This window comes from Harpia harpyja, chromosome 15 (assembly GCF_026419915.1).
Source record: "Harpia harpyja isolate bHarHar1 chromosome 15, bHarHar1 primary haplotype, whole genome shotgun sequence".
Classification (NCBI taxonomy): Eukaryota; Metazoa; Chordata; class Aves; order Accipitriformes; family Accipitridae; genus Harpia; species Harpia harpyja.
The window spans coordinates 30,322,384-30,346,293 of record NC_068954.1 but is presented as its reverse complement, the minus strand read 5'-3'; the positions used below and the strand labels follow the sequence as shown (position 1 = coordinate 30,346,293).

Below are 23,910 nucleotides of genomic sequence, written 5' to 3'. Positions count from 1 at the left end.
CCTGAGAAAGCTCCTTCCACCTAAATATAGCATTTCCAAGAGCATCCTCCTTGTATTTAAGCAGATACCTGGGCTCATCACTGCATACTACAAACTGTGACAGTTTCTGTGTGAATATTTTTAACTGTGTTTGTGGTACCTGTATTTATATTTATGTTTAGCACTGTAATGTTCCACAGTATAAAGTGAATGGAGTTCTATAGCAGTAGAAAGGAAAAAAAAAAAATCTTGTGTTACAACCCTCTCATGTATAAAGGTCATGTCCAGAGGACTATGTTGAGTATTTAATAAAAACTGAATATTATTTTTAAAGTTTATAGAATGGCCTCTGAGCTTCAGTTGAAACCTTTCGTGTTGATAACAGCCTGTTAGAACAGTTCACTTATCTTCTGTGTGTTGTTCCTGAAAATCAGCTCCCTCTCTCCTTTTTCTCCCTCCTTCGTACCTCTCTCATTCAAGAGTATTCCAAAAAAGAAAAAAAAAGGGGGAAAAATACATTTTGCTTTGTCTCCTTGAATTAGTCTTGTTACTGTATTGTTCGGTGGCATCAGGAATCTATGCCATACCTCTCGCTTCATGATTAAAAATGGATTTCCAAAGTCAAAACAGTATATATTTCTTATTGCACCCTCCTCAGTCAAATACCAGGTCAAAGGTTCTGCTTCTTTTTTTTTATTATTTTGATTTAATTTGAGCTCTATAACGTGAGAATCCCCCAGCTCTGCGGAAGGACCCACGTTCCCCCCCCCCACCCCGACTTATTTCGACCCAATAAACCTTTCCAGGGAGGGGGGGAGTCACTTTTATCCAGAAACTCATCCTTAGGAGAACGGAAATTGTGGATATAACGCTGGGAAACAAACCCTGCTGCTGTGGATCGCAGGCTCGTATAAACCATTGCGAAGGCTGGATAAAAAACCTGCATTTTTCTCGCCTCTTTGTCACTGCTCTAATATTTGCTGGGCTGTTCAGTAGGTAGCACTTAGCAGGGATGATATTTCCCTGGAAGCGCGTTAGCCCCTTCAAGTTTTTTACTGAAACAACCAGGATTTGGTGTTAAGTGACCATAACCAGGAAAAAAAAAGGGGGGGGGGGGAAAGAAAAAGCAGCCTGGGAGTTTTTTTCAGCTCATCCTTCGCTCGTCTCCAGCCTGGAATGTGCGATTTTTGCAAGGCGCAGGAAAGACGAAAATAAAATAAAATAAAATAAATCTGTCTTAAAACGAAAGAAAACAAGCAAACAGCACCAACAACCAGAAGCCAAGAGCGTTTTGCAAGAGGGTAACGACCTGGCCGGGGAGCAGGAGGCTCCCTGGGTGTAAACCAGTTTGAATTTCAAAAGAAAAAAAAAGGACAAAAGAAAAAAAAAACCAAACCAAAAACCAACCAAACAAACCAAAAAACCCAAACCCAAAACATAATATCCACAACCACACATATATAATTCAGCGCCTATAGAGAGAATGAAGGCGATATGTAACACCCAGCGCATTCAAGGCATTCTCTGGCTGGTGAATGGAGACGGAATAGAAAGAAAACGTGCTCAGGTCTGCAAGGCAAAGCCCGAAGCGGGCTGGGGGGGCTCGGAGCTGCCCGACTCCCACCGCACCCCCCTCTCTCCCCCCCCCTCGCCCTGCTCCGGAGCAGAAGGGAGGGCTGGAAATTCAGATTTGAAGGTATTTATTTCCCCTTCGCCGTGCCCTTTGAAGAGAGGGGCTGGTTTCTCCAGCGAGCAGCAGACAAGGAAGATCCAGGCTTCTGCCAGCAATAAATTGCAAAGCCGGGGAGGGGGGGAAAGGTAACAGGAATGTAAACTTTGGCGCATTGGAGGAGCTTACATGCGAGGAGCAGCCCCTGCAGAAAGCTCAGGAGCTTCCCCGACCTCCACCGCTCCCCAAAACCTTGGAAAACAACGCGGGGAATGTGTTCCCTTCCACCTAGCCAGCAAATCTTCGTGCAATTCAAAAAAAAAAAAAAAAAGAAATTAAAAAGGCTGCGGAGGTAACGCGCCGCTGCGAGCTTCCCCTCCTGCGCTGCACCGACCGAAACAACAAAAAAAACCCACAAAAAAACCCCAAACCACAACAAAAAAGCAACCCAGTGGGGTTTTTCGCCCCCCCCCAACCCGCGCAGCTGCGATTTTGAGACGGAACAACCCAAAGCACGCCAAACCTGCGCGCAAGGCTCCAAAAAAAAAAAAAAAAAAAAAGCAAAAAAAAAAAGCTGACGAACATTCCGCGGAGGGGCTGGAGCTGGGGCGCAACCTCCGCGCTGCCTGGCTGGTTTGGGTGGGTGTCCTACTCCGCACACCCCCCCCCCTCACCTTCCCAAAACCTTTCCGTCTCGCTGCGCGGGGGGGCGCGGAGCGGCGTTGCGCTGCCGCGGAGCAGCGCTAGGTGCCGCTGCCGCCTCGCCGTCCCGCCGCGCGCTCCGCCCCCCGCGCTCCGCCCCCCGCGCTCCCCCGCGCACCCCCGGCTCCTTCCGCGGGCGCTCATCAATTAAAACCCACCCCGGGGTCATCGAGGCAAAGGGATGAGTGGCCGGCGCCGTCACGTGAGGTCCCTTTAAAATCCCATATTTGGGCAGGGCGTCCAAGGGGGGGGGTAAAAAGAGGGGGGGAAAAAAAAAAAAGAGGGGAAAAAAAAAAAAAAAAAGGACAGAAGAATCCCCACCTATAAATTCTGCACTTTAGGAGGAACAAAAAAAGGCGGCCCCCCCAACCCCAAGCTCCCCCCCCCCCCAGCCCTGAACTTCAAAGGGCCACAAATCACCCTAATCAAAGAGGTTGCACAAAAAAAAAAAAAAAAAAGGAAAAAAAAAAGGGGGGAAAAGAGAAAAAAAAGAAGAAAAAAGAGGGAAAAAAAGAAAAAAAGAAGAAAAAAGAGAAAAAAAAGAGAAAAAAATCCCCCCTCCCCAAATTTTCTTTTTCCCCCCTTTTTTTATTATTTTTTTTTTCCTCCCCTCCTCCGCCATGAGTTCTTACGTCGCCAATTCGTTCTATAAGCAAAGTCCCCCTGTTCCTGCCTATGCCATGCAAAGTTATGGAAATTATGGAAGTGTGCCTGAGGTTCAGTCACCCAGGTACCGCTACAGTGGCTTGGATCTAAGCATCACCCTCCCCTCCTCCGGGGCTACCAACTCCCTGAGCGGCTTGGACATGTCTGCGACCCCCCGAGCTAACCCCGAGCGACCTTCCTGCACGGTCATGGGTTCTTCAGGGCATCCTTTAGCCAGAGACGATCAAGCATCCCTAAATCCCGGGATTTACAGTCAGAAGAGTGCTAACACGACGCTGGAGGAGAGATCTAAGAGCTCGGGTGAAATCAAAGCTGAGCCCGTGCAAACAGCACAACAAGGAGGACCACAACTGCAGCAGCAACAACCTCCACAAATTTACCCCTGGATGACCAAACTACACATGAGCCATGGTAAAACTTTCACTTCTTGATTTTTGTTTCACAGGATTTTCTTTTTTTTTTTCTTTTTTTTTTTTTTTTTTTTGCCTTGGGTTTTTATAGGCCATACGGGGCAAATAATAAAAAACCTGAGGTCGTAAATTTTACGACTAAGGCATCAATTGCTCGTAAAACTGTCCACTAAAAGGCTTAGAGGCTATATACGCCCAAATTTATGACAGCATAATTGGATCATAGAAACAAAACGTGTATAAAAGGCAATATTCCATTTTTTTGGGAAGGGGGGGGTTAAAAATAACTTGAAATACACATGTTCTTTGAGGGTGAGCTTGGAAAAAAAAAGACACCAGAAGCGAAGGTGGAGGGAACGCGTGGAGAGATTTTCCCCCTCCACCTTCCCAGGGCTGAAGGGGGGGGAGAAAAAGAGACAAGCTCCCCAAGAAAAGATATTTCCCTCCTTTGTACACTTCCTTATTGTCCGAGAGGAAACAGGTTCACTTCTGGCTCATCTACATGCGTTTGATCTGGGCTTTAGAAAGGAAGGGGGGGACTTGGGGGGCCGAAGGTGTTGGGGAGTGAAGGATTTCAGGCTACTTCACTCCCTGCGTGCCCACAGCCCCAGCAAACTTCTGTATATTCTAAATTTGTAACCGGGTTTTATCATTAAAAGAAAAAAAATAATAAAAAAATTTAAAATCCATCCAGAATTGCTTTGGCTTTTCATGCGGTGTCTTCCCTTTTTTTTTTTTTATTTTTATTTTTTTTTCCCCCCAGAAACGGATGGTAAACGCTCCCGAACCAGCTACACCCGCTACCAAACTCTGGAACTAGAGAAAGAATTTCATTTTAACAGATACCTGACCCGGCGGAGGCGCATTGAGATCGCCAACAACCTCTGCCTGAACGAGAGACAAATCAAAATCTGGTTTCAAAACCGGAGGATGAAGTGGAAGAAAGATTCCAAGTTGAAAAGCAAAGAGGCTCTTTAGGTGGGATTGCAGGAGATGGGGGGGTCCCCTGCTTTTTTTTTTTTTTTGGTGGTGGTGTTGGTGGTGTTGGGTTTTTTTCTTTTCCATCACTTCTGGTGGAGGCTACCTTGAGGAAACTTTGATTTTGGGGTGGGGAGGGAGGAAGCTGCTGGATGGACTCTGGTCCGTACCCTCACAAATCCCTCAGACAAAGGAGAGCTCTTATTAGTATGCAAAAAAAAAAAAAGCCAAAAAAAAAAACCAACCCGACCCCGCTGTTAGCTTCATGCAAAAATTTAGTGTATCGCTCTTTAGGTTGTTACTAAGTGTCCTAACCTGTGCGCTCTTTGGGGGAAAAAATCACCGAGAAACAAAAAACCCACCAAAAAGGCTTAAAAAAATCCGCAGGGTGGCTGGGTCGTGTCCTCTCAGCTCTAAAAATCGCAATATTCATAGGAAAAAATGACAAACACAAAGGGCCGGTGAAGAAGGAAAAAAGGAAAATAAGGGCGGGGGGCGGGGGGGAGAGGAAAAACCCCCAAACCCAGTAAGTTTTGTGAAGTCCCAGCCTCGCTCTCTGCTCGCCCTGATGGGAGAAGGAAATTGCTGATGTGCTTTGCTGGGAATTGCCCAGGAAAGATGCTCTGGCACCTCCGCTTTGGCTCTTCAAGTCGGAAAGAAAAATATTGCCCCTCGCTGGGGCTCGGAAACCCCTCAAATCCACTTAAAAACCCCGGGAGAGGAGCCGGGGGGGGGGGGGGTGTCCCTGGTGTGTGTTTGCGTGTTTTCGTTGGGACTCGGATGGCATCATTTTATTATTATTTGCATATAAAAGAAATGAATAGACTTTGGGGCGGGGGGGGGGGACGGGACACCGGTTTGCGCGGATCCTCCGAAATCTCCGGGCAGGAAAGTGCAGCATGGGAGGTGGGGGAGGGAGAAATAGCCTCTGGACTTAATATTATTGTGTATTTATTTGTTGCGTAATTAATGTAGATTTGCTAAATGCTAAGATATATATTAAAAAAAAGCCAAGGCGAACCCCAATTTGTACATCTCTGTCTAAATTCAGTCCATTGCAGTAACTTCTTTTATTCCCCCCCACCCCCCCAATGATGTACTCGGTATATTTATTAGTTGTCGTTTCGTCTGCGAAAGGGCGAGGAAACTTCTATTTTGTCATATGGAATAAACAGTAAATAATCCAAAAGTTGGCGCGCCGGGCAGATATTTCTGTGCTCCTTCCCCGCCTTGGAGCAGCTTTCTGCTCCTCTGCTACTTTGGCAAAGTATTGATTTTTTTTTAATATATTATTATTATTATTATTATTATTATTATTAATTTGAAAAAAACCCCCAGATTTCAGGAGGGATGAAGGGATGCTTTAGCTTAGAGCATCCTTCTCCCCCACCCCTAGAAAAGGTACGTGCTGCTTTTCCTATTTCCCAGAGCATGGGGAAGGGGGGAAAAGGTGGTTTTTTTTTTTAATTTGGTGATTAAGTGCTGGCTGGGCCCTGAGGAAGGTGAGCTGCTCCCTGTCCCAGCTCGGACTTTTTTGATCTTCCTTTAATTTCTCTCAGGCTTTTCATTCCAGGCTGGTGTCCTCGCCTGGCAGATGGCATTTTAATAGGAATATCGGATTAAAATTACCTTCTCTCTCTGTTTCTCTCTCCCCCCCCTCTTCTCTCCCCAATGTATACTCGGGATAAAATGATTTTGCCCCAAAATCTCGCAGCTGCTGCCTCCTGCTGCAGGTTGGGCAGCACCTGGACGTGGGAAGGAGGTCCCAGTGCCTGACTGGAGGTGACTGGGATGGGGATGGGGAGGGGGGGGGGGCTGTCTGAGGAGGTGGGGGGCTCCAGGCCCTGCTGACACCCCCGCTCCCCGAGGGGAGCAGCCCCTAGGGAGGCTGTGGGGTGAAAGGGGGGGCTGGCTTTTTAAAATGTATGTGTATATATATATATATATATATATTGCTTTTTTAAAAAAAATATAGATATTCTTTTCTGTCTCTGCTAAGGTGGAGGGGCCTAATGCGGAACACATGGGCTCTGCCCCCGGGGTGGAAACACTCCTTCCATAGGGTGTCCATCCATCCCGGGGGCTAACACTTGGGTCCATATGGACTTCTCCATACCTACAGCCATATGGCGTAGGCGCGGGGCTGAGAAAAAAAAAAATAATCAAAAAAAACCCCCAAACCCCCCTTCGTGGCGGGTCTATACGTGCCTCCCCACGTGCTTTCCACCCACGGAGGCGTAGGGTGGGTGCAACCCCCCCCCCCCCCCAAACCCACTCGTCTATACGTGTGCCGGTGGATTTGCATAGAGCTCAACCTATATTTCCCCAGGCAGATGGCTGGGCTGTGCACCCAGACACGCACGGGGGGGGCAAAGGAGGGGGGGTGACTCCTCCGGTGCCTCGCCAGCTATTTACAGGCGAAAAACAAATGCTGGGAGAAGCCAAAAAGCTCCATAAAACTTTATAGGATTTCCTTTTACACATGGGAAACAACGGAACAATTTCCTGAACCTGCAAAACAAAAGTTTTTTGGTTTTTTTTTGTTTTTTTGTTTTTTTCCAGCAGCGGCTCCGGCTGCCTTTAGGGGTACAATTAGCACAGCGTGCTCAAGTGGGGGCATCCCCCCATCTCCGAGGGCTTTTATTTTAATTCTTTATTATTGTATTTGATGGTTGTTATTCGTGGATGTTGGGTTCTGGTTATCTGGCGAGTTGCGAGCTGCAAAGATATTTAATTTTACTGTCGTTTAAGAGTCAGTGGATAAAAATCCTTTTTTTTTTTTTTTTTTTTTTCCGTCTCGACTGTCATTTTCCCGTCGGTTTGGAGTGAAATACTGCAAAGCCAAGCAAGGCTCGCCTCGCACATTTATTTGCTGCCTATATAAACCCCCCCACTCTTGGGGCCTGGGGTGATTTCAGGGAGGCTGGGGAGGGCTCGGTAGCGATTCCAATCATCTCTTTTCTTTTTTTCTTTTTTTTTTTTTTTTCCCCGGTTTTTTATTTTTTCCCCATGCTGTGTAAATCTATTGACTGGTTGTTCAGGCACAAAACCCTCTTGGCGTGTGCTGGTAATTGCTCGTTATTCCGTTCAATTTTCTCTTAAGCAATGTCTTCCCCTCACTCTCACCGGTATTATTGCAGCGTCTCTGGGTTATTATTTTTTATTCTGATTACATTTCGCACTCTAACAACACCTTTTTCCTCTCCTTTTTAAGCGCGAAGCTGTCAAGGCAGCTTGGGTTTGTCAAGGCAAGGGTTAACCAGCTCCCAGACCACGCGTGTTTTATCTGCGAGAGCGGGGGGGGGGGAACCCAAACCCAAACCACCCCCCCAAAAAAACACTTTAAATTTCAAACTTTCGCACTTCCACCCTGCGGAGCGGAGTGTGGCTACTTATGATTAATTATTGGCTTCTCCTGCCCCGGGGAGGGGGGCAGAGGGGGGCCGGGGGGGGCTCTCTGCACCCCTCATCCCCCTCTCTTCTTTAAGGGGCATTTTTCTGGGGACTGGTGGATGTTTGGTGGATGTTGTTGCTGGTGCTGTCTGGAAGAGTTTTGCCTTTTTATTTCCCCTCTCGGCTGCTCAATCCCTTCCCAAAGACTCAAGAAGGAAATAGAAAAGGACTTACCTTGCCCCGTCATCCGTGTCAACCCCGTGAGAACTTAAAATGGCCCAAAAACAACAAACAAACCAAAGTTCCTTTTTTTTTTATATATAAATCCAGGACTTTTTTTGTTTGGGTTTTGTTGTTTGGTTTTTTGGTTTTTTGTTTTTTTAAAAAAAAAGCAAAGCTCTTTTAGTTTCACCGAGAACATGAGAACATTAGCAGAAATACTCATGGCTTCTATGTGAATTTAGTAGTTTAAAACTTTTGAAGGTTATTTATGTGGATGGCCCTAAGCAAAAGCCCTGAATGGCTCTCAGGGAGCACGTGATGTCATTAAACTAAGTTTTATGGTTTGGGGGAGCTGACAAACCCACAATATATTTACATCATATATAATCTTAACTGTCCACCATCGCAGCTGCTAGAGCTGTTTAATGCTGGGACAGTGGGACAAGGCGCTTAGTGCGGAGTGCGGCGGCTGCGGGGCTCCGGAGCAGCATCTCCCCGGCCACCCCCGTAAGTTTTTTTTCTTTTTCTTAAGTCTCTCTCTCTCTCTTTTTTTTTTTTTTTAATGTATTTTAGTGACTGAAAATTTTTGTACGTCTCGAGGAATTGCGAAACATTTTTTAAATTCCCCTCCCTGCGTGGGAAAGGGGGGTGGGGGATGCGTTGGGGGTCGGGGACGGGGGGGCTGAGCTGGAATGTGAGTTTTGCAAAGGGGCGAGCTGCAGGCGAGGATCTTATCTGGCAGGAATCTCAGCTCCCCCCCCCTCCTTCGCATCCCCAGGGCTGCTGGAGAGGAGATAAGGCCAAGGAAGGTCTATATATTACTGGTTCGGCAGGAAACCCCCCCCTTCCCCATCAGCTCCCCCCCCCGGGTACAGCCTGAAGGTAGGCTGTGCACATCCCTAAGTTTCAACCCCATCCCCGAATTTTGGGGGGAGTGTGTTTATTTGCGTTTGGGGGGAGAGTTGGGCTTTGCAAAGAGGAGATGGGAAAGGGAAAGAAATTAAAAAAAAAAAAAAAATGGGGGGAGGGGTAGAAATATTCCAAGGAACGCGGAGGAAGCGGCCGGGCTGGGAGGGGCGGGGGGGGCCGGTGCAGGTGTGCGGGGGGAGGCACCCGTGGGGGGAGGCCCACGCGGGGGGGGGAGAGGGTCTGTGAAGAGGGTGGACCCCCCCACCTCCCGGTGCCTCGCAGGGGGGTGTTTGGTGAAGTGGGGGTTGTCACGCGTGGGGGGGTGTCACGCGTGGGGCAGGGTCAGGTCCCGGGTCTGTGTGGCAGCTGGAGCTGGGGGCACCCCTTGGGGGGGCCGGGACACCCCCCAGCCCGGGGGGCCCTTTGGGGTCAAACTTCTCCGAGGAGCCCAGGTCAGGGGGGGCAATAGGAGGGGTGCAACCCGCTGGGAACAAAGGGGGGGGGGTGACCTCCCTCCCTGGCTCCCACCTCGGGATGCCCCCCCCGAGGAGGGGGTCCCATGGAAAACAAGGGGGCACCCCCTCCCCACCCCCTCCCAGACAATAGCTGGGTCCCTATTGTTCTCCGGGGGGGGGGGCAGATGCTCAGCTTTGTGCCCCCCCCCCCAAGGCCCCATTCCGGTGTTATCCCAGGCCTCGCATTTAGGGGGGATGCATCCTCGGAGGGGGGGGCACATGTGTTGTATTTTGGAGCGGGGCGGGCAGCTCAGGGAGCAGAGGCTGCAGGTTCCCACCGTGACACGAGTTGTCTGGAGGGGTTTCCACCCGGGAGTGCCCACGCACGCCCACACACGCCCACGCACACCCATGCATGCCCACGCACAAGCACACCCACGCATGCATGCACACGGGCAAATGAGAACACATGCACACGTGTGCGTGCACGGGCAGGCATGCAAATGCACACGCATAGGCGTGAACACACACGCACATACGTGCAAGCGCGCAAATGCACACACACATGCACACCTATGCCGGCATATATGCGGCAGGCAAATGCACACTCATACGCGTGTACACACATGCACACGTGCTCACAGGGGCGTGCGCACACCCCATCACGAGTGCACGCGCACACACAAGGCCTCGCACACACGCAGACACCCATACACCATGTCCGTAACCTCCCTCGTGGGTGCTGGGAGGCTCTGTGGGTGCTGAGCCTTTCCCAGCAGGGATGGGGACCCCCCTTCCCACCCCAGGGACCACTGCTCCGCACCCAGAGGCGGGTACAGGGCTGCCCCCCCACCCAGGGGTGCTCAGGGAGGAGGGGGGCAGCTGGGGTGCACCCCACTCCGCAGGCACAACCTTTGGGGAAAGGATGGAGTAGGAGGCAGGGACATGACCAAACACCTGGGGACCCCCAAAAATTTTCCTCTCCAGAGGCCTGTGGGGGCTCAAGCCCCCCCCCGAAAAGCAGGGAGCAACCCAGCAGGAGGGTCTGGGGCAGCCCCCTGGGACCTGTGGTGCTTTGGGGGCACCCGGGGGGGCCGATTTTAAGCCCCTTCTCCACGTCCCTTACTCAGGGACCCTCATTTGGGGGTGTCCTGCGGGGCCTGAGCCCTCCTGGGGGGAGCAGTTCGTTGTCCCAGAGGCTCTTGGTGAGGTCAGAGGGAGGGTTTCAGCAATTTTGGGGGGGCTGCTCTTCTGCAGAGGCCTTGTGAGCTCCCCCCAGCCCTCGCTGCCCCCCTTTTGCACCCCCTTTTTGGCACCAGGGCCGGGGACTGCACAAACCAATGCAGAGGCGTATTTTGGGAGGCCGGGTTTAAGTCTCCATCGTGAAGATTGAGATTAATTTTCCCCCCAATCCCACTCGGAAGGTGGATCCCCGCCCCCCCCCGGGCAGATCCGCCTACCTGAGCCCTATGCAGCAATGGGGATCTATAGGGCTCTATAGAGCTCCATCGGTGGGGTGGGCGTGCCCTGAGCATGCCACCTCTGAGGATATATAAAAAAATAGCATCAGAAATAATCAGTATTTTCTTTAAACCACCCCCCCCGAGCAGCGAGATGTCCCCACGGGTGTGAGACAAGGCCACTGTCCCCAGGTCAGGGCTATCCGGGGGGGTCCCTGGGGTCTCGGCATCTTTTTCTCCCCCCCCGCCGGGTCGGTGCAGGTCCTGCCCTGGTCTGGCTGGGTGCTGCGGGCTTGGAAGAGCTAAAAATGCTGGAAATTAGAGTTATTCCCTTTATTTAGCGGTCGTTAATAGTGGGGAAAGGTGCTAGAAAAAAACCGGTGCCAAAAAATATCGGGCAGCTCCAAGCCCGGACCCAGGGGAGCTGGGAACACGCAGGGGTTGGGGGGACCCTGGAACCCCCTGATCCCCCCCGCCATCGTCCCCTAACCCACGGAAAGTCCTTGCGATGCTCGTTTAAAAAATGTGGTTCTGGGATAACACGAAGTCGCTCAAAACCTGGAGGCATCCAAAGGGAAAAGGGGGATTTGGGGGGAGCGGTGCTCCCAGCTTCACCAGGGACCACCAGAGCTTTTCGGGGGTAAAAGGGGATGCTCTCCCACGCGTGTCGAGGCTGGCTGGGGCAGAAACACGGGGGTTTCCCGGATTTGGGGAGGAAGAAGAAAGTTTTTTGCGTCCGACGTGAAACTCGGCTCTTTCCCCTGCGACCTCTCATTTCCCACCTCTTCCTCTCGGTGATGGATGGGGGGGTCATTAAAAATAAATGCCGGGTTGGAGGCATTTCTTCCGGATATTTTGGGTTTTCGCTTAAATATCATTTACTTTGAGTTTGGATGCTGCTCGCGTTTGCGTATGCGACCTGGAGAGCTTCCAGTCGTCTGTGGTGTGAATTACGGGATTAAAAAAATACAGTGTTCATAAGAAATCCCCCTTTTTAGTAACAAGCAAAATAATTTTCTGCATAATTGGACAGGAGGAAGAAAAAAATAAAGTCCGGAGAATGACTCTGGGAAATATAATTTCCTCGCATCCAGCTCGGTGCTGGGGAAAAAAAAAGGGGGTATTGGAGGGTGGATGAGAGGACGGAGGAAATCCGGCTGAAATAGGTGCAGCCCGATGTTTCCATCCCATCGTCTAGGGCTTTTTCCTCCCCCCCCACCCCGAGGTGGGGAAGAGAGTTTCCAAACATCACCTTCCATTTTCCCCCTGCCCGTTCCCCAGCAGCCAGGCTGCGGAGCCCTCCTGTCCCTGCAGATCCTATTGATGGATTGATTTTATTGATTTATTATCCACTCCTCAAAGCGCGTTTCTACCAAATGATGTTTTGATCTGGGTTTTCCCGGTCAAGAGTTGAATCCCGAGTTATCGATTTATATTTTTCCCCCCTCCTTTTTTTTTTTGGGTGGGGGGGTGTTTATTTGCGATTTTTCTCTTGCCTGGCAGACGTGACCCCTTTTCCCAGCAGGGACTGGGAATACCCATCCTCCCCATCCACTTTCCCTGCTTTTAGGAAGGAAGGGACGAAAGAAAATAAACACACCGGTTACCTTCGCGCCGGACACATCCCTTACATCTCTTTATCCCAACTCTTTTCTCCTCCTTACGGGAAAAAGGGTCAAAGCACCATGGTTTGGCCAGACATGAAATAAACCCCATCTTTATTTCCGCTTATATACAATTTATTCGTCCTTCCTGCTTGAGCTGTGTCTATGTGCATATTTATATTACACGCAGCCATAGGCACCGGTATTCTGTGCATGTATCAGTATGGATATATATAGGTGCGGGGGGGCTGCGGAGCTCGGGCTGCGCCCGTGTGTGCACACAGACGCGCACACTTATGTAAACACACACAGATATATTTAAATGTTTTCTTGGCACTTAGCAGATTCCTCTGATTCCCTCTCAGCAGTAAAATAATCACCAGGGAAGGGAGAGCGGCTACTGTTGACCTCTGGTATTTATTCGCGTCCAGGGCAGGATTTTAGAGTTTGCTGGAGTTTGGGTAAGAGGAGCTGCTGCTCACCCTGCTTTAAGAAAAAAAATGAAACTTTCTTTCCTGTAGGTTTAGGAAAAATAAATAAATGTAACTTGGAGGGAGTCAGCAGTATGCAATACAGATTTTTATTTTTTTTTTTTAATTTTGTTTTCAAGACGCCAGCTCCCCCCTCTCTCCGTCAGCTCCCCCCTCCCTCCGTGCCCCCCCTCCAGACCCGCCGCTGCGGTGGCTCAGCTCCGGCCCCGGCTCCCAGCCAGGGGTGGCCGGGGGCAGGAGGGCTCGGTGGTGCGGGGGGGGGGGAAGCCCAGTGGTAGGTGTCTGCTGGGACACCCCCGACCCGCCAGCCCCCCCCCCCCCGCCCGGCAAACCGCACCAGGGTCTTCCTCTTTTCTTCCTCCTTCCTTCCTCTTTTCTTCTTCCTTCCTTTCCTTCCTTCCTTTCCTTCCTTCCTTTCCTTCCTTCCTTCCTTTTTTCTCCCTTCTTTCCTTCACTCTCCCTTTCTCTCCATCTCTTTTTTCTTTCCATATTTCTCTCTCTCTACATTTTGTCTTTCTTTCTCTCTTATCCCTCTTTTCCACCCCAAAACCGAAGGCACCTCGCTGAAAGCCCCCCCCCCCCCCAAGCCCAAGCAGCCCCTTGGCAAAACCCAGCACCTGGGGGATTTTTCCACTGCTTTTTCTCCCCCTTCACTCATTTCTGTGTTTATTTGTAAGGCTTTTCCCTTCACACACACACCCCCCGCCTTGACCCTCCAGCAGATTCGTCCTCGGTATGGACCTTGGGGGGGAACACAGCTTTGGGGGGGACACAGCTCGGGGCGGGGCACAGCTTTGGGGGGGACACAGATTCTGCAAACCTCAAACCCTCTGCTCCTTCAGGGGGAGGGAGGACCGTCCCTCTGGTAGAGCCCACATTAGGGGGTTTACAGGCTGAGCTTGATGAGTTTCTGTAATTAATAACGAGGTAGCTCGTGTGTCCCCCCCCGGTGCCACCTCCCCCCCGCTCCTCTCCTCCGCACCCTCCGCTGGGATCCAGCATCCAGCAGAACAGTCCACTTCGCTAAAATATCCCCAAAATCTGGGATCTAAGCAAATCCCCCCCCAAAAAAGAGGGACCCCGGAGTGTGCACACCCCCCCCCCCCCAACCACCGGGTGCTGAGAGAGATTTTGGGGGGAGCATTGAGGGGTTTCTCTGCTGGGAAGGGGTGCTGAGCATCCCCCCTCTCCCTTTCCCCCTTGGGGGGGTTATTCTCCCTCTGGAGCACATGGGTGGGATTTTTTGGGGGGGGAAGAAAGGCCACTTGGGTGCGTGGGCTTGTGGGTGCCCACGCGTGTCCTGCGCAAACAAAAATCCCTCTTTCTTGCTATTTTCCTTTCTCTCCTTTCCGAGGCAGAATAAAACACTTTTACATGTTGGAAAAGGGGGAAATATCTACCTGCAGACTCAAGCTGACACTTTACATCTGTGTCTGCTCCTCTTCGGTACCTGTCTCTTGTCGAAATTAATTCTCTATGATATTGTGGTGAAATAGAAAGCTTTAAAAAATAGGCTGGGGCTGGAGCGGCTGGGTCATGTGTAAGGGGAGAAGTGGAGTATGAACAAACCTATATTTTATGGGAGGCTTTCAGCGTGCTGCACGAACGCCTAATTCTTCACTTAAGCCCCAAACGCGATGTTTCAAGCCAGATCTGGGGCTTAAAAGAAGATTTTGGGGAGCTGCGGTTTGCACAACCCCTCGTCGGCTGGTCCTTGCAGCGACCCTTACCGTGTCCTCTGGGCGAAGGGCTGCTTTCCCCTTCTTTTCCCTTTTATTCTCCCCCCAAATCAGCTCACCTTTCTCAGTTTTCCCAGCAAACCTAAAGGACCAGGAGCACCTTTAGCGTTGGGAAAAGGCGATTTTTCCCCCCAAACCTCAACGGCCCAGGCGAGCGGGCTGTGATTTTTTTTTTCTCTTCCTTTTTTTTTTTCTTTTTTCCTTTTTTTTTTTTTTTTTTTTTTTTCAGGGAAGCAGCCGATTTCTTATCAGGTCGGGATTGATGCTGGCGGCCTGCTTCTCTATATCATCCCCGCGGCTCCTCTTGTTCCAGCCCGGCTCCCTTTGCTCCCGGGGCCGTGAGTGATGGCTCCCGCAGCTCCCCATGCCGCTGGAATCCTAATGGCACCGCCGAGGGGGGGACCCTCTCCCCCTATTTTACTACCAGAAAATTTTAGGGAGACACCCCCCCCCAAAAAAAAACCCACCCCAACCTCAGGGCTCGCTCTTCCTCAGCCCCTGTTGCTGGAGGCCCCCGCGGAAGCCACGAAACGTTTTATTAAAAGGTTTTGATGGATTCGCCTTGGGGATTAACTAAGATAATAGTTTATTGCACTGCGAAAGATTAAACTGAAAGTACCCTAGTGAAAAAAAATAAATAAACATTAAAGGGAGCGGGGAGCGCCTTTCCTAGCATTAAATCCCTTGTTTCCCACCCTAACAAGGGTCCCGCGGGCTCCCGGGTGTCCGCGCCGCCTTCCCGGGGCGTTATTATTATTATTGCAATTATTATTAAGATTTAAATACATGTGATGGCTCGGCGAAGCAGTTCGCCAAGCTCCAGGTTGCGGGTGCGGAGGGGACATCCCTCCCGGTCCCTCTCCCCCCCCGGGGGAGCAGAATTCCCCCTGGGAAAAGCCCAGTTTCCCTGCCCCGCTGCGAGCTGTCAGGGCTGGGGGTGCGCACACGGGCGCGGAGCTGCGCGCATCTGGGTCGCGTCGGGTTTAAAGAGCGTGTTTACACACCGAGAGAGTTGAAAACACGGCCCGAAAGGCGATAAAACCGGGACTTTAAATCATCCTCCCCTTCATCCCATCGCTTCCACATCTGCAGCTGGCTGCGGTTCTGCCCTCCATGTAATGCTGCCTGGCCCCACCGGGGCAGGATCCCCCCCCCTCCAACTCCCACCCGTGTCACTCCCCACGCCTGTCGTCCACCTCTCCATCCCTCCTCACCCCACTTTTCATTGACCTGCATCCAGAGGAAGGGATACCCAAGGATTTTAATAACAGCGGGGTATTGATCCGAGCTTTCAGCAGCCTCCGAGGTGCATGGACGGGGGCTGGGTGTCTCAGGGAGGGGTTGGCTCAGAGCAACGCGGCCATTTGAACACCGAGGTGGGGGAAAAAAAAAAAAAGAGGATTTTCTGCATGGTTTTTTGGCTGCTTTTTGCTTAAAAAGTGCTGGGTCGCGTCCCCGGAGGCAGCACCCCCCGGGATTGATTTTTAATTGCAAAGGGTTTTAAAAAGGGATGAGCGCAGCCTGGTAAAAACTGGGCTTCGTCTTCGCTCGGGAGGACTCAAAATGCACCGAAAAGAGGGAGTTTTCGCTTATTTTATCCCCTCCCACCCCATTTTGATGCCAGGCCAGGGGGTCTGCATCCCTGCGAGTGAAGGCTGAGCCATCTCGGCCACGTTTCCTCTGCAGGAACAGCGGGTCAGGGCTCCCCCCTCCCCAAATTCCCTGGTATAACCCCCCCAGATGGGGCTGGCTTAACTTTATGGGGGGAAAAAAACCCCACCTTAATTTTTATCCTCTGTCCCTACACAGAAACTTTTTCCACCTCCTTCTCCCCGGCCCAAGCCATCAAGAAGGTTTTGGGATTATGGAGCCTAGAAGTGGATTTGCAACCCGAGGGGGTCTGGGGGAGGAGGCTGGGGGGGTGGGTGGGAATAATGTTAATTATTAATATTGTCATCCCGGAGGAAGATTTCCACGGGGTGAGAGCAATAAGTACCACTCAAGCAGAAGCTCTCTCCAACAAGAGGGATCAGCCTCAAGTTTGTATATGTTTCCATCCCATACAATAACAGCTACAGACCTGCTAATGGGCTCGCTGCAGCCCCTGGACACTTTCTCCTGCAACTTTCACACACACACACCCCCCCGCCCAAAACACGCCCTTTCCCCAATACAAGCCCAATGTTTTCTTTTCAACTTAACCCAGGGTTCAGCAATTATCCGGTGGGTCAGTATAAGTCGTCTTTGTCTACGAAAAGTCAAGGAGAAATCTTAGCTCCTGTATATATGTCACTTAAAAGCATCCTCCAGCTGAGTCCTCCTCTGCCTCTCGGACACCACCCCCCCTGCAATAAACCCTCCCCCAATTCAAATAAATATTTTAAGCCTGAAAGAAAACGGATCTGAAGGAAGCAAAAGGGAGAAAACCCTCCCCAAGGCCACCAAACCAGAGAAGAGCCCAGATGTGGTCACATGAACTACGGTGACCCAGCACACAAATAAAAACCCGGGGAATAAAATGAGGGTGAGGGTTATTGCTCCGCTCCAATTCCGAGCGGCTCTTCCAGGGGGTCGATTTGCTGGGGAGCAGAGCTGCAGCAGAAAGCTGGGGCTGCCTGGTCCTGCTAAACCCCAGGAGAAGTTGGAGAGGGGAGAGGTGCAACTTGGTTGTTGGTGCCTTTGATTTATTTTAAACAAAACCTTTCCAAAAAAAAGGGGGGGGGAGGAAAAGAAAAAAGAATAAGAAAAGAGAAAGGAAGAGAAAGGAAAAAAGAAAAACAGAAAAAAGGGGGAAAAAAGGAAAAAAACAGGAAAAAAATTTTAAAAAAGAAAAAAAAAGTGTGTTTCCTACCAAGCAGCAAGTTTCAGTCTTGCTGGGCTCCCCGCTCCACCGAGTCCCGAGGAGTTCCCGGGCTGAAGCGCCAATGCCAATTAAATTATAAATAAAATAGCAGATATTTCTAGCACAGCCAAACCTCGGCTCAGAGGGGGCTTCGCTCAAACCAGAGTATTTTTATTTTTTCCACCCCCCCCCTCCTTTTTGGAGAGGCAGAGAGGGACCGAGCGGGAGGTGAGAGGAACAAAAACCAACAATTTCTCCAGCATAAAAATGAAACATCAAATTAGTTTGCCTCTGGGCTTCATTTTTCCCCTTCTACATTATAACTAGTTATTGAACTCGCTAGAAGATCTAAAGGCCATTTGTGAGGAGAGAAATTTCAATGGAGTTCCCCCATCAATAACTCCTTGGCAGTGACCTATTGGATCAAGTCAAACAGTTGAGGTGAAATTCAGGTCACGCTGTCTAACCAATATTAAAATGCGCCCACTTTTTAAAAAGCCACTTTCAACGAGATTTGAAGAAAATTGAATTCCTGGGTGGGGTGAGAAGGGGGGGGGAGGGAGAGATGGAGAAAGTGGTTTGCATATTTTATTTTATTTTTTCAGTTCGTTCGCAAACAAGAGGGATTCATCTTTAATACGTTAAAATGAAGGGATAAATATTTACATTATTAGTTTCTTTGAGACGAAAGAGGCTCAAAAGAAAAATGTAAAGGCTAGGACTTTGGGTGACAGGCTTTGCTTATTAAAATCGTTTTAGGCCGATTCATTACTTTTACTGACAACAGATTTAAGAAAAAAATCAATTAAACATTTGCATATTTCTTTGCATAAATTAGACCTTGTCTATTTGCATTAGGAAGGGACAAAAAGAAAAGATCTCTGCACTCACTGCTTTCGAGTTGGTAGGAAAAAAAAAAATTTAATTAATTACGTGTCGTTGCCTATGGCAGAGGGAACCCAACTATTAAAAAAAAATAATAAAAAAAAAATATATATACACAGAGGTTTTTAGTTCTCCTACCACTAATTGTGCAATAATCACCTTAAAACAAGCTCGGAATAAAACTCCACTCCAAAATTGATTCCCACCTCCCGCATCTCAAGGAGGCAGAGTTCATCCACCGCGAGCTTTTACCCCGCTTTTCCTATTATTATTAAACACGGGATAACAAACCCCCAGTAGATAGGTACTTCATTTTTTTCTGGAAAGCACAGATTGCTAATGGGCTGAGGTACAGGTTACCAAACGGTCAGTATGGTAATAGCCAACACAATGAATCCGGAGAGACAATGCATACTTATTTTTCTTCAGTACTGTCAAAAAGGCGCTTTGTACTTAAAAAATGTCCCCGCGATGGTAAGCAGATCTATATTTCGCAGCCCTCATCCTAGGTAGGAAAAAGAAATAAAGCCCAAAATGAGATTTTTCAATTTTGTTTTCCTTTTTTTTTTTTTTTTTCCTTTTCTCTGCCGAGGTGCTGCGTTTCTCTGGGTTTTGTCCCTCCCAAAGTGTTTCTCGACACGGTTGTGCTGGTGGGGGACGAGGGATGGAGAGCGGTGGGAGGGCTGCTTTATAGACAAAAGAGCCAGATTCTTGTACAACTATTCTTCACACGTCCCTGCAGACTTATTTTACGGAGAAAAAAAAAAAAAAGGGGGGGGGGTGTTAAATAAATAAAAAATCCAAACACTTCAGCAAGAGGCACGGCTCTAAACTCCGGTTAAAAAGCAAAAGGAAGGGGGGAAAACATCAATCCACAAGCAATAAAAAGGGGAAAATAGGATTTTTTGGGGCCATTTGTAAGAAATCCGGGGAATTTCTTTTTTTTTTTTTTTTTGATGCACTTGTAAGAAATCCGAGGGCAGCCCCCCCAAACGCACCGAGGGGATGAAGGGAGATGGGGAAGAGAGGATGGAGAAGCGAGTCCTCAAACCCAGTTATATTTGGGTGGGAATCGGGGGGTGGGGGGACGCAGACGGTGCAAATAAAGTTGCGTTTCCCCCCTGAGAAAGCGAGAGAGTCCAGAGCCGCCCAGTTTGTGACCTTCGCGCCTTGAATTTTTTAATGCTTTGATTGCTGCCGTTTTGTTTCGTGCTTTATTTTCCTTTTAAAAAAAAAAAAATCCAGCATAGCCTTAAGAGAACTACCTGTGGATATTTATTTATTCTGCTGGTGCTTATTGAAACCCATATATTCAGAAGGGGGGGGGGAGGATGTGCGTAGGTAAAAATTACTTTATTAACTCTCCATCTTTATTCAATATTCCCTCAGCCTTGGAATAAAGTTGTTGCATCAGTCTGAACTATAAATGTCAAAGCCCTGCATGAGTCTGAGGTGTTTGGGCAGAATGAAGTATTGCTGGAGAAAAGGAATTTATTGGATATATTTAAATCAATGTTTTGGGTTCCGGAATACATTTCTATTCATGTCTTTTTCCCCCAACCTCGCAGGTCCCCCCCCCCCCCATCCCCCCTTCTCTCCCTATCCCCGAAACCTTTCTGGGAAGAGCAAGGATTTTACCTTATATAGGTGTATATATATATATATATAGGCGTTTCTATATGTAATTCCGGGACTTACAACTTTAGGAAGAAGCAGGCTCTGCCGGTGCACGGGGCCAGCAATTAGCGAAGCCCTGCAAATCAGCCGCCAATAACACTCCCCCCCCCAAAAAAAAGCCAAATAAAGAGAGAAAAGGACTTATTCCATGTCCCGGTGCCCAAATAGATGCGGAGCTGGTGTCCGGGGGGGACTGAGCCCCCCCCCTTTGCCCCCCCCAACCCTCCCCGTCGCCTATATGTACCCTGTAGACTCGAATTTGTGTGAGCGTCTCCCAGTCACAAATTCGTCTCTAGGGGAATATATGGGCGATGCCAGAGCCTTGGAAAGTTCTGCTTTCCTTTAATTGCAGCGCTCCTAATTAAATCCTCCAACCCTGCTGATGTCATTTGCTAAAGGTAGTTTATTCAAAGTGCGAAAGCGGCGTTTGCTGTTTGCCAGGGCTTGTTAATAATAATAATAATAAAAAAATTAAAAAAAAAAAAAGGTAAAAAGCAAAATCACCGCGATGATTGGGGTGTGTGTGGGGGTGATAATAATCAAAATAAAATCCCATTATTACTTTTCATCTCCAGAAGAAACAGCAGCCACCGCAAACACAACTCTCAGCCAAGAGCACAAAGAGCCCCGACCATTTCGCAGTGACTGATTTATGGCGTTTTACAACCCATAAAAAGCTGTAACAACCAGCCAAAAGCCTTCGACACCGCTGGCACATTTAGTCTAATAAATAAAACATAAACAGTTAACTTTATGTGTCACTTTTATTGTTATCAAGTAAAATATGGCAATGCCCTGCAAGCTATGATTTTCAACTATAATTGTTATCAAGCACAAGGAGGGAATACCCCACCTCCCTCCTCTGCCCCTCTCTTTAGGGCGAGATGGAGATAAAAAAAAAAGCAGCTTTAATTGAGGGAGCTAAAACCCTCCCAAAATGTTGACATCCGTTTGCAGCTCCCCGACCTGCGCCGGGGAGATGGGAGCCATTTTTAACGCATCCCTCCAGCTTTGCCCCCAAAATAATATAAATATATATAAATATACCACACACACACACCCCCCAGAGGTTGAGCATGGGGAGGTCAATGCTTAAAGCAAGGGCCAAGCGGCCTGGGGTGGCCAGGGAGCGGTACACACGCGTGGGTGCTGCACACGCGTGGACGTGTAACCCCGTGGGTGCCTTACCTGCAGCACCCAGGGCAGAGGAAAAAACAGGGTGCTGCCTCCCACCCCCCAAAAAAACCACCCCAACCCCAAACAACCCCGCTCTGCTGCCAAAGGCTGGGGCTAAGCAAAGGGGGGGGCGTTTAGGGGAGCAAAAAAGGGGGGGGGTCGCTGCCTGCGGGGGGGGGGCAAGCCTCCCCTGCCTGTACCGCTGGTTGCAGGCAGGGGAGGGCAACCCCCCCCCCCCCCCCCGTGATTTAAGGCAGGGGCAATAAGGGGTCTGCAAAGCCGCCTCTACCTTCCAGGTAAATGCCCCCCCCGCCGGGGGTGTTTAAACCCTCTCCCCGGTGGGATGGGGGGGGTCTGGGTTATGTTGGGGGGGGGGTAACCCCCCCGGCGCTGTCCCCATCCTGCCCAGTCTTGGGAGGGGGGATGGAGACGGGGGCTACCAGGGGTAGAGTTTGGGGGGGTCTGAAGGGTCGGTGTAGCTGGGCGGGGGGGCACACTCACATTCACACACTCACCCCAAGGGGGGGGGGGGGCTCATTGTTCCCAGCTCGGCTAGCGGGGGGGATACCCAGTGCCCCCCAACCCCCCCATTTCCCCCTCCCCCTTGCACACTCCCCCTTGCACACTCCCCCTTGCACACTCACCCTTCCACACTCCCCCTCACCCCCCCCCCTCCCCAAGGGGGGGGTCCCCCCATTGTGTGTCCCCCCCCCAGCAGCCGAGGGGGTGCCGATGGAGCCCGGTACCCAGCCCCTCGCCCCGAAGCGCATCTCCCCGGCTCTCCCCGCGCCCCCACTCGCACTCCCACGGCCCCCCCCCCAATTTGGGTACATTTTGCAGAAGCTTTTGGTTCCTTATCCGGGGACTGGGCTGGCGGGTGTGATTGGCCGGGGATGTCACATGGTGAAAGTAACTTTACGGGGTCGCCAGCTAGTAGGAGGGCTTTATGGAGCAGAAAAACGACAAAGCGAGAAAAATTATTTTCCACTCCAGAAATTAATGATCATGAGCTCTTATTTGATGGACTCTAACTACATCGATCCGAAATTTCCTCCATGCGAGGAATATTCGCAAAATAATTACATCCCAGACCACAGTCCGGAATATTATAGCCGGACAAGGGAGTCCAGCTACCAGCATCACCATCAGGAGCTGTACCCAGTGCCACGACCCTCCTTCCCCGACCGCCCCTTCAGCTGCGGGGGTCTCCAAGCTCCCGGCAACCCGGCCGCGCTCCAAAGGGGACACGGGCAAACTCCAGGAGGCCAACACCTCTCAGAGAAAGCACAGCAGCTCTGCGAGCAGGCTGCTCTATCCACCTCCTCCACTACTCCTTCCCCAGCCCCTCCAGCCTGCAACCAGCCAAACCCCGACCATCCAACAGCACAGCTTCCAAACAGCCCATAGTCTATCCCTGGATGAAAAAAATCCACGTCAGTACTGGTATGCAACTTTTATTTTCCTCTTCTGTCTCTCCGCTCTTATTTTCACACCATGCTCGCTCCCTCTCGCCTCTCTCTCTCTCTCTCTCTTTTTTTTTATTTCCTTCCCTTCCATGAGAGTCTTTGGGTTAGCACAATTGAACTGGATTTACGACTCCGAATGGGTAATTACACCCACCATAAATTTTATAGCCGAGCTACTGTGGGCAGCCTTAGCCATGTGGCTCGTTCTGTTATGTATGTGTGAAACTCCGAAAGCTTTGTAAGGGGTGCATAAATAATTCAGTCTTTTGAGCCAGGGAAACCCCTTCCTATTAGAATAGAAACTCTTGAGCTGCCCAAAGTTCTTTATTACCTATTTAGGCCTATTACTTTCCCCCCCCCCCCGGCTCCTCCAGTCGCCTCTCCCGACCCTCTCTCCATCCACGCTGATTTTCCTTGTGTGTTTTTTTTTGTGTTCTTTTTTGTTTTGTTTTGTTATTTTTTTCTCCTTTCCTTTCTTTTTTTTTGGTTTTGTTTTGTTTTGTTTTCCTTCCCCTCCTTTCCAGTGAATCCCAATTACAATGGAGGCGAACCCAAGAGATCCAGGACAGCCTACACCAGGCAGCAGGTTTTGGAGCTGGAGAAGGAGTTTCACTATAACAGGTACCTGACCCGGCGGCGACGCATCGAGATCGCCCACTCCCTTTGCCTCTCCGAGCGACAGATCAAAATCTGGTTTCAGAACAGGAGGATGAAATGGAAAAAAGACCACAGGCTGCCTAACACCAAAGTACGGGCAGCAACGGCAGCGGTTGCCAGCGCCTCCACCGCCCCCGCCGCCCCGGCGAACACGGCCGCGGGCGAGGAGCTGCCCTCCGCCGCCGCGCAGGACCCGCGCACGGAGGATATCACCAGGTTATAAACACCCCCCCCCTCCCCAGACCCGCACACAAATGACTCTGGATTATTTATAGAATCTAATATATATATATATATATATTTTGGTTCTTTTCCCCCCCTTCCCCTTCCCCTCGTAGTTTTTCTTTTATTATAATAATAATAATAATTATTATTATTTTTTCTTTTTCCTCTGCGTATAAAAAAAACAATGGGTCTCCCCCCCCAAGACCACGGGCTTTAGATGCATGTCAGATAGCATGAGGCCAGGTGTCTGTACCTGCAGGGTTTTTTTTACGCCATTTCAGGGTTTTATTTATTTTTTAAAGCTG

The 23,910-nt window shown here is 49.9% G+C and overlaps 2 protein-coding genes across 2 annotated transcripts; both read left to right on the top strand.

Moving 5' to 3' along the window:
* The first annotated feature begins 2,862 nt into the window (after positions 1 to 2,862).
* On the top strand, positions 2,863 to 4,404 carry HOXC5 (homeobox C5). Its single transcript, XM_052809492.1, has 2 exons — positions 2,863 to 3,427; positions 4,190 to 4,404. The coding sequence occupies exons 1-2, from the start codon at positions 2,971 to 2,973 to the stop codon at positions 4,402 to 4,404; spliced, it is 672 nt and encodes a 223-aa protein (XP_052665452.1). The 5' UTR covers positions 2,863 to 2,970.
* Positions 4,405 to 22,157: 17,753 nt separating this feature from the next.
* HOXC4 (homeobox C4) lies at positions 22,158 to 23,603 on the top strand. The gene is given in 3 exon segments (XM_052809486.1): positions 22,158 to 22,635; positions 22,638 to 22,700; positions 23,248 to 23,603. Coding segments are annotated over 3 exon segments (897 nt in total).
* The last annotated feature ends 307 nt before the right edge of the window (positions 23,604 to 23,910 follow it).